We start from the raw sequence: 14,265 nt of genomic DNA, 5'->3' as shown, positions 1-14,265 counted from the left end.
TGTGATGAAGGTCGATGAACTCAGGGCTGAGTGGTAGGAGGCTTGGGGACCATGACAGTTCTCGAGCCCCGCCCCCGAGGCTCGAGGCCACGCCCTTTGCCCTTTGTGACGTTGCCCCGCGCCCCGCTGCACCCCCATAGCCCGTGCCGGGCACCCCGGCTCTCTGCGGCTTTGGCCCGTTGGAGGCCGCTCCGGTCGAGAAAACGCCAAAGCCAGGCAGATCAGTCCGGGGCCATGGGGAGGCAGGCTACGAGCTTCCTTCTCTCCTTCCTCTCCGGTGAGACGGTTTCCCCCCAAAAGCAGCTCCTCCTTCCTCCCCGGGGCCTTTGCAGTTTCCGAGACCGCCCTGGACCCTTAGGCTGGCTCCCTTCGGACTTGGCCCGCCTCTGCTCCTGCTTTAGACCTGGCCTGGCCTGGCCTGGCCTCCCCACTTCTAGCCCACGGCATCCCTGGGTCTCACACCTCGCACACACCCAATTCCCCACCAGCCCCGGGTGGGCCAGGCCTGCTTCGGTTATGGAGCTGGTCAGGTCCATCCATTCCTCTGTACCCACACGTCCACCCCCTGTACCCCCTCCCCAGCAGCACTGCTCCTGCCTCCGCTGCCTGCCGAGGATTCGACCCCTGCGGCTACCCCAGGCAGTCCTCTCTCCGATCCGGAGTATGAAAAGTTCTTCGACCTGTTTAAGCCCCGCTGGAAGGCAGAGACCATGTGCCGGCTCCGAGCCACCCTGGGCTGCCGGAACCCCACCATCGTCCAGTTGGACCAATATGAAAACCACGGCCTGGTGCCTGATGGTGAGGCCTGATGAGAGGCTGATGAAGGCGTGGGTGGCACCTGGAGCTGGGCCCATGCGGCCTCTGCAGACACAGGAGCCTTCCAGCCAGCGTCTGAGAAGATGCAGCCTGGTGCATTCACTTTTCTCCCCCACCCTCCCCTTTGCCAGGAGCCGTCTGCTCTGACCTTCCTTACGCCTCCTGGTTTGAGTCCTTCTGTCAGTTTTGTCAGTATCGTTGCTCCAATCACCAGTACTATGCCAAGGTGAGGCCCAGGACAGAGGCTACATGTGGTGCCTTTAGGGCGGAGGGAAAGCAGATGGCATTGGAGTCGGGGAAGCTTCTAGAAAGACCAACCTTAGAAACCCCTACCTGCCATGTGCCCTTCAGTGACCTGCATTCAAACCCGGACCCACTGGGCATTGAGTGAAGCGAGAAACTTCCACTTCTAACATGGCAGGGATTTCTTTCAAGTCCAAACAAGAGACACACATTTGTGGCCCAGACAAATGGAATTTTGCTGGCAGGGAAGGCCTATTTTAGTCTAGAGCATTCCACCAAATGGCCACGTCCCTTCATTTCTGCCCCGAACCTGAGAGAGGAGACAGGCAGGATAGGGGATTGAGGACTGAGTTGGAGAAGTCGCCAGTGGGGGAGTGACTCTGGCCCTCTCTCCTCAGAGAGTCCGCTGCTCCCAGCCTGTCTCAATTCTCTCACCTAACTCTGGTAAAGAGCCCGACCCTGCTGAAGCTTCCACCACCATGGGGTCTTCCACTGCGTCCTCCCTTACCACAGGTAACACTCCCCCCATCGGCCCCTCCCCAGTATCCCTTTCCTCAGTCCCCAGAGCCAAGACTTAAAGCAGCCATGGATGAAAAGCGGGAAGGACTGTGGTGTGAGCAGGGCCTGAAATGACTGTGCGTCCTCACGAAGTGGTCACAGCAGGGAAGACATTTGCCTTAAACACGATCAACCTGGGTTCAATCCCATGTGGTCTCTTGAGGCCTGTCAGGAGTGATTGCTGAACGCAGAGCCAGGAGTAATCCCTGTGTACCCCCCTCCCAAAAAAGTGCAGAGCTGTCTATAATTAAACCACATGACCACTGACTAATGGCAAGAAATGAGCAAGGACCTGTACCCCAATACTGCTAAGCTTCCAGAAAGGCCAGACACCCTTAGCAATAAGAAAATGGTATTTATTCATGTTCCTCCCATTGAAATTTGGATCCCAAGGTGCGAAGCCCACCCGGCAGCGGGTTGATTGACCCAGAAGAGGACAGATGCCCTCCAAAACAGGGCACCCCTGCACCCATATTACTACCCACACTCAACTCCACACTCACACCTACTGGGACCCTGACATGCCCCCTGAACCTCTCCTGCACATCTCAGGGGTGGGGGAATGGGGAATCCCAGAGATAGCCCAGGTAGACATGGGGAGAGCATCTCAGCCCTGCAGGGACAATAGTCCAGTGGGGAATTGACCCTTTAGGGATCCTTGAGATCCTCAGGACTTTGGAGAGAATCCTAGGAAATTGATCCTCGGAACTTTGGCATCCAGCAGCATGAGGAATGGATGGATATTTGAGGGCTTGCTGTGTCCTTGGAGGGGAAAACCACCTTCTCTGAGGCCAAGTTAGGGGTCCTGTCCCCAGTATTCGCTGACATGACTCACAATTCAGCAGAGTCCCCTTTCCTTTTTTATTTTATTTTTATTTTATTTTATTATTTTTGGGGGGAGGGTCACATCCAGCAGTGCTCAGGGGGTTACTCCTGGCTCCACGCTAAGAAATTGGTCCTGGCAGGCTCAGGGGAGCATATAGGATGCCGGGATTTGAACCAATGACCTTCTACATTAAAGTCAAATGCCTTACCTCCATACTATCTCTCTGGCCCCCCCCCTTTTTTTGGGGGGGGTCAAACCTGGCAGCGCTCAGGAGTTATTCCTGACTCTATGCTCAGAAATCGCTCCTGACAGGCTCAGTGGACCATATGGGATGCCGGGATTTGAACCACCGACCTTCTACATGCAAGGGAAATGCTTTACCTCCATGCTATCTCTCCCGCCCCTCCTTCCTTCCTTCCTTCCCTTCCTTCCTCTTCCTTCCTTCCATCTCTTTCCTTCCTTCCTTCCTTCCCTTCCTTCCTTCACTTCCTTTCCTTCCTTTCTCTTTCTTTCTTTCTTTCTTTCTTTCTCTTTCTTTCTTTCTTTCTTCTCTTTCTTTCTTTCTTTTCTTTCTTTCTTTCTTTCTTTCCTTTTTCTTTCCCTTCCTTTTTACCTTTTCTTTCTTTCTTTTTTCATTCCTTCTTTCCTTCTTTCTTTTTTTTTGGTTTTTGGGCCACCACCCGTTTGACGCTCAGCGGGTTACTCCTGGCTATGCACTCAGAATCGCCCCTGGCTTTGGGGGACCATATGGGAGGCCAGGGGATCAAACTGTGGTCCGTCCTACACTAGCCGCTTGCAAGGGCAGACACCTTACCTCTAGCACCACCTTCCAGCCGCTTCTTTCCTTCTTTCTTTTTACCTGCTTTCTTTCTTTTTACCTTCTCTTTCTTTTTTTTTTTTTGGTTTTTGGGCCACACCCCGTTTGATGCGCAGAAGGGGCTACTCCTGGCTATGTGCTCAGAAGTCGCTCCTGGCTTGGGGTGACCATATGGGATGCCGGGGGATCGAACCACACGGTCCGCTAGCGCTTGCAAGGCAGGACACCTTAACCTCTAGCGCCCACCTTCCCGGCCCCCTCTTTCTCTTCTTTTTTACCTTCTCTTTCTTTCTTTCTCTCTTTCTTTTTCTTTCTCTCTTTCTCTCTTTCTTTCATCTTTCTTTCTTCTTTCTTCTTTTTTCTTTCTTTCTTTCTTTCTTTCTTTCCTTTCTTTCTTTCTTTCTTTCTTTCTTTCTTCTCTCTTTCTTTCTCTCTCTCTCTCTTTCTTTCTTTCTTTTCTTTCTTTCTCTTCCTTCTTAGATTTTTTTTGTTTTTGGGTCAGACCTGGCAGTGCTTAGAGGTTACTCAGCTCTGCCCTCAGAAATCACCTCCTGGCAGGTTCAGGGGACCCATATAGGATGCTTAGGGATCAAACCTGCATTTATCCTGGGTCACGCCATGTACAAGGCAAATGCTCTACATACTGTGCCTAGTACTCTGGCTCCAATATAACTTTTCTTGGGGAGAGGGGTCTCGTTCGCTCAGAAATCACCTTCTGGCAGGCTTGGGGGACCACATGGGATGCTGGGATCGAACTCACCAACCTTCTGCATGCAAGGCAAAGACCTTACCTCCATGCTAATCTCTCCGGCCTCCCCACTTTTTTTTTATTTTTTGGTTTTTGGGTTACACCCAGCAGTGCTCAGGAGTTACTCTTGGCCTCTACGCTCAGAAAATCACTCCTGGCAGGCTCAGGGAACCATATGGGATGGCGGGATTTGAACCACTGTCCTTTTGCATGCAAGGCAAACGCTTTATCTCCATAGCTATCTCCCCGGCCCCCAATATAACTTTATTATTTTTTTTTATTTTTATGGTTTTTGGGTCACACCAGTCAGCGCTCAGGGTTTACTCCTGGCTCTATGCTCAGAAATCACTCCCTGGCAGGCTCGGAGGACCATATGGGATGCTGGGATTTAAACCCACTGACCTTTATGTAAGGCAAACGCCTTACAACTCCATGCTATCTCTTCGGCCCCATAACTTTTATCTTTTAACTTCATTTTGTTTGTTTGTTTTGGTTTTTGGGGTCAAATGCCCTACCCTCCATGCTATCTCTCCGTACTCTCTTTTATTGTTTCATTTGAATAAAATTCAAAGATTTATTTTTTTTAGTTTTTAGTTTTTGGATCACACCCGGCAGCACTCGGGATACTCCTGGCTCTACACTCAGAAATCGCTCCTGGCAGGCTCAGGGGACCATATGGGATTTGAACCACCGATCTCCTGCACGCAGGCAAACGCCTTACCACCATGCTATCTTTCTGACCCAACAGGAACCTTTTTTTTTTTTTTTTTTTTGGTTTTTGGGCCACACCCGGCAGTGCTCAGGGGTTACTCCTGACTGTCTGCTCAGAAATCGCTCCTGGCAGGCACGGGGGACCATATGGGACACCGGGATTCGAACCAACCACCTTAGGTCCTGGATTGGCTGCTTGCAAGGCAAACACCACTGTGCTATCTCTCCCGGCCCCAACAGGAACCTTTTTTTTTTTTTTTTTTTTTTTTTTTTTTTTTTTTTTTTTGGTTTTTGGGCCACACCCGTTTGACGCTCAGGGGTTACTCCTGGCTATGTGCTCAGAAATCGCCCCTGGCTTGGGGGGACCATATGGGACGCCGGGGGATCGAACCGCGGTCCTTCCTTGGCTAGCGCTTGCAAGGCAGACACCTTACCTCCAGCGCCACCTACCCGGCCCCAACAGGAACCTTTTTAAGTTGGTTGTTAAAAGGGGCCAGAGTGATAGCGCACCGGTAGGTTGTTTGCCTTGCATGCAGCCAACCCCGGATGGACCCGAATCGATCTCCGGCATCCCATATGGTCCCCCTATCCTGCCAGGAGCAATTTCTGAGTGCCGAACCAGGAGTAACCCCTGAGTACCAATGGGTGTGGCCCTAAAAATGTTTGGTTGTTAAAGTTGAGCCTAATATCTGTTTTTCCTACTTGACTATATGAATAGGTCTCATTGGAGGGTGTGTGTGTGTGTGTGTGTGTGTGTGTGTGTGTGTGTGTGTGTGTGTGTGTGTGTGTGTATAAAGCCATTCAGGGTCAGAAGCCTGCATGTCCCCTGGCATTATCTTTCGTGTGTGTGTGTGTGTGTGTGTGTGTGTGTGTGTGTGTGTATAAAGCCATTCAGGGTCAGAAGCCTGCATGTCCCCTGGCATTATCTTTCTCGATCCTTCTCAAACCATGCTGTAGGTACCGAGCGCCAGGTCTTCCAGCCGTGGCCCGAGAGACTCCACAACAATGTGGAAGAGTTGCTACAGTCCTCTTTGTCCTTGGGAGGCAAGGACGGAGGGCATGAGGATAAGCAGAAGACCCCGACAGAGAAGTACAAGCAGGAGAAGGCTCAGGAGCAAGAAGAGGAAGAGGAGCAGGAAGAAGAAGAATATGAGGAGGAAGGAATGGGGACAGGAGAGGCTGGAATTGCTGCTCTGGATGGGCTACAGACAGACGAAGAGACCAAAGCCCGGCTCCTGAGCAAATCTCTCTCCTCCAACCTTTTCACCTTCACACCCCAGGCGCGGGAAGTGGACTCCACCCCGTTGATGATGGAGAACATCCAGGAGCTCATTCGGTCCGCTCAGGGCTTGGATGAAATGAGCGAACTGTACGATGAGGAGTCCATCTGGAAAAACCAGAGCCCTGGCAGGTATGGGCAGTTCTCTCCACTTCCACATGCCCCTGCAGCTTCTCAGGAGGTGGGGTGGAGGATTCACCCCCTGGCCCAGCTCTGGGCTCTGGTTCTGCTCAGATGTGCTTGGCTCCAGGCACAGCTACCTGCCTCCTGGGACCGTGCCAACATTAGCACAAGCCCTGTCCAAGCATTTGTTCTTTCCTTTAAGGATCTGGCATTAGCCATTTCCCTGAGATTAAGAATGGCATGTTAGGGGCCGGAGAGATAGCATGGAGGTAGCGCGTTTGGCTTGCATGCAGAAGGACAGTGATTCGAATCCTGGTATCCCATATGGTTCCCTGAGCCGGCCAGGGGTGATTTCTGAGCAAAGAACCAGGAGTAACCCCTGAGTGCTGCTGGGTGTGACCCAAAACAAACAAAAAAGTAAGAATGGCTTGTTAGGGCTGGAGGGTGATAGGGCATTTGCCTTGCACACAGCCAACCCAGGACAGATGGTGGCTTGAATCCCAGCATCCCATATAATCCCCTGTGCCTGCCAGGAGCGATTTCTGAGTGCAGAGCCAGGAGTGATTTCTGAGTGCAGAGCCTGGAGTAACTTCTGAGCACTGCTGGGTGTGGCCCTAAAACCCAAAAAAAAAAAAGAATGGCTTGGGCTGGATCAGTGATGCAACAGTAGGACATTTTCCTTGCACACTAATGGCCTAGGACAGACCGTAGTTCCATCCCTTGGCATCCCATATGGTCCCCCAAGCCAGGATCAAATTCTGAGTGCATAGCCAGGAGTAACTCCTGAGCATCACCAGGTGTGGCCCAAAAAAAAGAATGGTTTGTGGGGCCGGGCGGTGGCACTAAAGGTAAGGTGCCTGCCTTGCCTGCGCTAGCCTTGGACGGACCGCGGTTCGATCCCCCAGTGTCCCATATGGTCCCCCAAGCCAGGAGCAACTTCTGAGCACATAGCCAGGAGTAACCCCTGAGCATTACCGGGTGTGGCCCAAAAACCAAAAAAAAAAAAAAAAAGAATGGTTTGTCCAAGTCCTGGCAACTTTGAGTGAGTGGCTGCCTCTTTCAGGACCTTAGTACCTAATTGTGAAAAGGAGGGGATCAGGGGTAGAGGCCTTAGAGGCCCAGTCTGCATCTAGACCAGAAGCAAAGAGGAGATGGAGTTTATGTGGCTTTTGGCTGTGCCCACCCCCCAGCCAGTGCTCTCTTCTTGCAGCCTCCTGCAGATGCCCCACTCGGACTCGATGATGGCTTTGTGCTATTCTATTATGGAGAACACCTGCATCATAACCCCCACAGCCAAGGCCTGGCGGTACTTGGAAGATGAGAACCTTGGTTTTGGAAAGCTGGTATGCCTGTCATGCTGTTCAATCAGTCCAGATTCTCTTGGTCCTTCTCTAGAACTCTGCGAAGACCTTGGTGGGCAGTGTGCTAAGGATACAGAAAACCTGAGATGTATACCTCTACTATTTATCTGGCTTGGAGAGATTTATTTTTAAGTCCATTAAGAACAGGGCTGGCCCAGAGAGATAGCACAGCGGCGTTTGCCTTGCAAGCAGCCAATCCAGGATCAAAGGTGGTTGGTGTCCCATATGGTCCCCCATGCCTGCCAGGAGCTATTTCTGAGCAGACAGCCAGGAGTAACCCCTGAGCACCACCGGGAGTGGCCTCCCCCTGCAAAAAAAAAAAGAACAGGGCTCAGGAGCCGGAGAGATAGCACAGCGATAGGGTGTTACTTAGGTCGGTGGTTTGAATCCCGGCATCCCATATGGTCCCCTGAGCCTGCCAGGAGTGATTTATGAGCATAGAGCCAGGAGTAACCTCTGAGTGCTGCCTGGTGTGACCCAAAAATCAAAAACAAAACAAAAAAAACAGGGCCTGAAGTGATAGCACAGTGGGTAGGGCATTTGCCTTGCATGCGACCCACCCAATTCAGTCCTCAGCATCCCATGTGGTCAAGCCTGCCAGGACTAATTTCTGAGTGCAGAACCAGAAGTAACCCCTGAACGAAGGAATAAGGAACCTATTTTACCTGAAGTAGAGCAATAAGAGCACTAAAGTCAAAAAACTTATAAGGGCCAGTGGGGCCAGAGAGATAGCACAGTGATAGGGCATTTGCCTTGCATTTGGCTGACCCAGGAGGGACCCAGTTTGATTTCTGGCATCCCATATGGCCCCCCAGCCTGCTAGGGGCTATTTCTGCCTGTAGAGCCAGGAGTGACCTCTGAGTGCTGCTGGGTATGGCCCCAAAACCAATCAATAAATAAAGTTTATATATATATTTATATTATATATAATATATATGGGCCAGAGCAATAAATAGCATATAGGGCATTTGCATGTCACCCACCCAGACTTGATCCCCAACATCCCATATGTTTCCTCAAACCTGCCAAGAGTGATACCTGAGTTCTGCTGTGTGTGGCCTAAAAAAAAAAAAAAACAGAACAAAACAAAACAAACTAAAGAACTAACAGGGTTGGGAGAGATAGCACAGTGGTAGGTTGTTTGCCTACACATGGCCAACCAGGGTGGATGGTGGTTCAAATCCCGGCATTCCATATGGTCCCTGAACCTGCCAGGAGCGATTTCTGAGCGCAGAGCCAGGAGTAACTCCTGAGCACTGCTGGATGTGAACCCCCCCAAAAAAAAACCCCAAACTAAGTAAGTGTCCTCATGGGAGGACTTCAAAGGATAGCCAGAAGCATTTGTAGCTCATTTGGGAAGAAAAAGAGTTTCAGTAGCAAGTTATGGTCCTGAGGCATGGTGATGATTCAATTGAATGTGCTGTTGGGAGAAGAACAAAAGATGATGTAAGAGATTTTGGCTGTTGTGAGGTGCTGCTGTAGCTTAGGGTGAAGAAGATGGAATTGAGCTGTCGCATCAAAGTCTTTTCTGCCAAAAAAAAAAAAATGAGGCCAGAGAGATAGCATGGAGATAAGGTGTTTGCCTTGCATGCAGAAGGATGGTGGTTCGAACCCCGTCATTCCATATGGTTCCCTGAGCCTGCCAGAAGCGATTTCTGAGCGTAGAGCCAGGAGTAAACACTGAGCACTGCCGGGTATGACCCAAAAACAAAACAAACAAACAAAAAAAAGATCTTTTCTGGTGGGGCCAGAGTGATAGCATAGCAGTAGGGCATTTGCCTTGCATGCGGCTGACCCAGGACAGACCCGGGTTCGATCCCTGTTGTCCCTTATGATCCCCCTAGCCAAGAACAATTTCTTAGTGCATAGCCAGGAGTAACCCCTGAACATCACTGGGTGTGCCCCCCCCAAAAAAAAAACTTCTTTGGTGATAGTCTCTCCATGCTGAGCATCTTAGATCCTGGGGGATTTCCACCCTCAGGTACTTAGGATGAGTATAGATTTTGGACTTAGAAAGTTCAGTCAGGGGCTGGAGAGAGAGAGAGAGAGAGAGTACAGTGGTAGGGCATTTGCCTTGCATGCGGCCAACTCAGGACAGACCTGGGTTCCATTCCTGGCATCCCATATGGTCCCAAGCCTGCCAGGAGTGATTTCTAAGCACAGAGCCAGGAGTAACCCCTGAGTGCCACCAGATTGACCCCCTCCCCCCCCCCAAAATGAAAGTTCAGTCAAGGTCTGTGTGACTGCTCCCTGATTGAGATTTGGGCACATGCCTTGGAGAAACTTTCTTGCCTCACAGTCTTAAGTTTCCATATCACAAAGATGAGGTGGTATGATTTGGTAGTACCTCAGTTCTCTTAGGCAACTCTGTAGCACCACACCAGCTCTTTGTCAAGATTAGCCTTGGTCTTAGAGAGGAATGACTAAAAGAATCTTCATTCCAAGAGTCTCAAGGGTCGGGCCCGGAGAGATAGCACAGCGGCGTTTGCCTTGCAAGCAGCCGATTCAGGACCAAAGGTGGTTGGTTTGAATCCTGGTGTCCCATATGGTCCCCTGTGCCTGCCAGGAGCTATTTCTGAGCAGATAGCCAGGAGTCAACCCTGAGCACTGCCCAAAAACCAAAAAAAAAAAAAAAAAAAAGAGTCTCAAGGGTCATGGTAGGCCTCCACCAGAGACTTAGCCTTGAGAATTTGGAAATCAAAAGAGACCAGAGGAAGAGTATACCTGGTAGGGCACTTGCCTTGCACACAGCAAAACTCAGTTCTATCTCAGGCATCCCATATGGTTTCCCAAGCACTGCCAGGAGTGTGATCCCTGAGCACAGAGCCAGGGATTTCTATTTTTGTTTTTGTTTTGGGGCCACACCCAGTGACGTTCAGGGGTTACTCCTGGCTACGTGCTCAGAAATCACTCCTGGCTTGGGGGACCATATGAAACTCCAGGGGATCGAACCGTGGTCCGTCTTAGGCTAGCATGCACAAGGCAGATGCCTTATTGCTTGCACTACTGCTCTGGCCCCAAGAGCCAGGGATTTCTAAGCATCACCAGTGTGTCCCAAACACCAAAACCAAAACCAAAAAAGAGGTGGGCTTTAGGTACCAGAGAGATTGTAGTACAGTGGGGAAGGCATTTTTCTTGCATGCAGCTGAACTCGTTTTTGACCCCCACACTACCTATGGTCCCCTAAGTCCTGCCAGGAGTGATTCCTGAATACAGAGCCAGGAGGAGCCCTTGAGCACTACTGGGTATGGCCCCAACTTATCCCAACCCCCCAAAAAATATATGTGGGCTTCACCTGCAGAGAGTTGGTGTTCAAACAGGAATAGAGAAGTCAGCTAGGAAGAGAGAAGTGTGTAAGAGTCTGAAGGCAGGGCCGGAGCAGTGGTGCAGGCAGTAGGGCATTTGTCTTGCACGTGGCTGACCTAGGGGAGACCGTGGTTTGATCCCCGGAGTCCCATATGGTCCCCGAGCCTGCTAGGAGCAATTTCTGAGTGCAGAGCCAGGAGTAACCCCTGAGCATCAGCGGGTGTGGCCCAAAAATAAAAATAAAAATAAGTCTGGAGGCACCTTTGGGGAGGAGGACTGGGAGCTTTCAACCACTCTTCCTGCAAAGCCATCTAGATGTCTCAATTTGGGCTTTTCTACCCACACCTGGCACAGGTCTGTGACAACCTTGGCCGGCGGCACATCTCCTCCTGCGACCTCTGCGCCTTCTGCTCCCTGAAGCTGGAGCAGTGCCTCTCGGAGGCCAACCTGCAGCGGCAGCAGTGTGACAGGTCCCACAAGACGCCCTTCATCAGCCCCTTGCTGACGTCACAGAGCATGTCCATCGGCACCCAGGTATGCAGCCGGGCAGGACTGGGCAGAGGGAAAGGGATTCTGCAGCAAGAGAGGCACGGCCCCCTCCTCTGATCCCCTCCTGTGGCCCCATCCTCCGTGTCACAGGTTGGGAGCTCCCAGTCCGGCCGCTTCTATGGGATGGACATGTATGGTGGGCTCCGCATGGACTTCTGGTGCGCCCGGCTGGCCACCAAGGGCTGTGAAGATGCCCGAGTGGCTGGCTGGCTCAAGTCTGAGTTCCTGAGTTTCCAAGATGGGGATTTCCCCACCAAGGTCAGAGCCTTTCCCCCTCTCCACACACACATACCTCATTTGAGTCCTTGGCTCTAGGCTGGGGCAAAGGCCTTGACTTCTAACACCTTTGCCCCAAGTCTTCTTTTTGCCTTTGCCAATGAGGCAGCATCTGCCACCTCACCTCATTTCTAGAAAGAAAATATGTCATGCTCGCCTGCCCTGGAAGGGGAGAAAAGATTCTAGAAAATTCTGCCTGGCCTGAATCTTCTAGTACTTTTCCTCCTTACGGGAATCGACTTTATTCCTCCTTGCCCCCAAATGACTGCCCTCCCTCCCCTGATCCCCCCTTCCCCACAAAACTCCCTGGTGTTACTGAGCCAGGCTCATCCCTTAGATTTCTCAAGGAGAAATCAAGTAGGAATGGGGTACACAGCTTAAGAAAGACCTCCAGGGGCCGGAGAGATAGCATGGAGGTAAGGTGTTTGCCTTGCATGCAGACGGTAGGTGGTTCGTATCCTGGCATCCCATATGGTCCCCAGAGCCTGCCCGGAGCGATTTCTGAGCAGATAGCCAGGAGTAACCCCTGAGCATCAAACGGGTGTGGCCTGGAAAAAAAAAAAAAAAAGAAATTGCTCCTGGCAGGTTTGCGAGACCATATGGGATGCTGGGGATCGAATCCAGGTCAGCTGCATGAAAGGCCAATATCGTACCCTCTATGCTATCACTCCGGCCCCCAGGAGCGATTTTTGAGCACAGAGCCTTGAGCATGCCAGGAGTAAGCCCTTGAGCATGGCCAGGTGTGGCTCTAACCACCAGGTGTGTGTCTTACATGGCTTCAAAGCTAACCTTTTAAGCAGCCTCCTTCAGCTGCCCTGGTGAAGGCCCTCCTGAATCTCTTGCTGAATCCCTCGTACACCCCTCAAGCAACCCCTTTGTTACCTTTCATAGACCCCTCTCAGATGTGGGCTGGTCTGACCATCAGGTAAGATTAGCATTTTGCCCTAGAAGTGGTCACAACTCAGGGATCACTCCTGGAGGAGTTCATAGGATCCACCGCACAGCCAGGAATCCTACTGGGGTCAGCCTGGTACGAGGCCAGCTCCTGACCCCCTGTCCATTCCCCCTGTCTTAGATCTGTGACACAGACTATATACAGTACCCAAACTTCTGCACCTTTAAAAGTCAACAGTGTCTGATGAGAAACCGGGACAGAAAGGTGAGATCCCTCTTCTTACTCACCACCCTCTATGGGGAAAGGGCAGGCTGGTCTACATTAAATCCCCACTGCACACCAGAGCAGGGCACTGGATATAATCCTGGAGCCCTAACAAGGGCTACTCCTGAGCACAGAACTAGCAATAGCTCCTGAGCACCAGAGGGTATGAGTTCCCAACGAAAACCTTCTGCAAGGGCTTCAGGGTTTGGGGCCAGAGCAATTCTCTGGATGCTTCTCAGGACAGACTTTCCCACTCTTGAGGCCAGCAAGGGGTACTGCAGATTACAGGGACCCTCAAGAGCACTTACAGGGACCCTCAAGAGCACTTCAGGAGGGGCAGAGTGATAGCACAGCGTTAGGGCGTTTGCTTTGCACGCTGCTGACTCAGGATGGACCCTGGTTTGATCCCCGGCAACCCATATGGTCCCCTGAGCCTGCCAGGAGCAATTTCAGAGCACAGAGCCAGGAGTAACACCCGAGCATCGCCGGGGTGTGGCCTAAAAATAAACAAACAAAAAAAAGAGCACCTCAGGAATAACCTTGAGCTTCAGAGTGTGTTGGGGTGGAGGGAAGAGGAGGTTGGAAGTCTCAGGCTGGTCTCTTCTTCCTCCTCCTCTTCCTTTACCCAATGCACTTTCTCTGTTTCCTGCTCCCCTCAAGGCCCCCTGGGTCGCTGGTACTGGGAACTGCTCTCTCCCCGTGACAAAGCCCACAATTGTCCCCGAGCAGGTGTCCCGCATGAGATGTTTGCAGAACGAGACATATAGCGTCCTGACACAAGACAAGAGCGAGGACATCGTGCTGCGGTGGAGCCAGGAGTTCAGCACCTTGACGCTAGGCCAGTCCGGATGAGCTGCGCTCCGTCTGGTGCCCCCAAACCCCACCTTTCCACCTTCGAGCTGAGACCTCATCTGTCACTTCGCTCCTGGGCTGACCCTGCTTGGGGAGGGGGCCTCCATGTTTCCTCGATCAAGAGGCAGCCGCAGAACCCCCCTGGCCCCCAGATCAAGGATGGGAAGGCCATCTTTTCTAATGGCTATCTTTATATATATATAAAAAAATTTTTTTTTAAATTCATGTGGCCTACTTGGGTTTGCCATGCAGCACCCCCTGCCCCATGAGACTCTACCTGCTTCCTCCAGAGCTCCCCCTGATCTAGGTTCTATCTAGATCCAGCCGTACTCAGAGGTAGCTTGAGAGAAGACCTCATATGGTTCTTCTTTAGGGAACAATGGCCAGAGTCTGATGGAGTTGATGTCTAAGAACAGGCCCAGGGAAATGGGGCAGAATTGGCATTTTAAGGGTGAGAGGACAGAGGCTATGGTGTTTCCTTGTATGTGATCAACCCCACTTCAAATCCCTGGTACTCCATATGGAGACTCCCCAAGCACTGCCAGAAATGACCCTGAGCACAGAGCCAACAATAAGTCTTGAGTACTATCAAATGTGCCCTGTTTTTCCTCCTCCCCACCCCACCCCCCAAAAAAAAGCCC

General features: G+C 51.5%; 1 protein-coding gene across 1 annotated transcript; it reads left to right on the top strand.

Moving 5' to 3' along the window:
* The first annotated feature begins 56 nt into the window (after positions 1-56).
* Positions 57-13,624, top strand: ACRBP (acrosin binding protein). The gene is made up of 10 exons (XM_049772036.1): positions 57-277; positions 583-798; positions 948-1,042; positions 1,458-1,572; positions 5,677-6,130; positions 7,332-7,464; positions 11,143-11,322; positions 11,428-11,595; positions 12,689-12,772; positions 13,502-13,624. The coding sequence occupies exons 1-10, from the start codon at positions 235-237 to the stop codon at positions 13,622-13,624; spliced, it is 1,611 nt and encodes a 536-aa protein (XP_049627993.1). The 5' UTR covers positions 57-234.
* The last annotated feature ends 641 nt before the right edge of the window (positions 13,625-14,265 follow it).

The sequence above is a fragment of the Suncus etruscus genome, chromosome 4 (genome assembly GCF_024139225.1).
Source record: "Suncus etruscus isolate mSunEtr1 chromosome 4, mSunEtr1.pri.cur, whole genome shotgun sequence".
Taxonomy (NCBI): domain Eukaryota; kingdom Metazoa; phylum Chordata; class Mammalia; order Eulipotyphla; family Soricidae; genus Suncus; species Suncus etruscus.
Note: the sequence above shows the minus strand (reverse complement) of the source record. Positions and strands in the feature narration are given on the sequence as shown.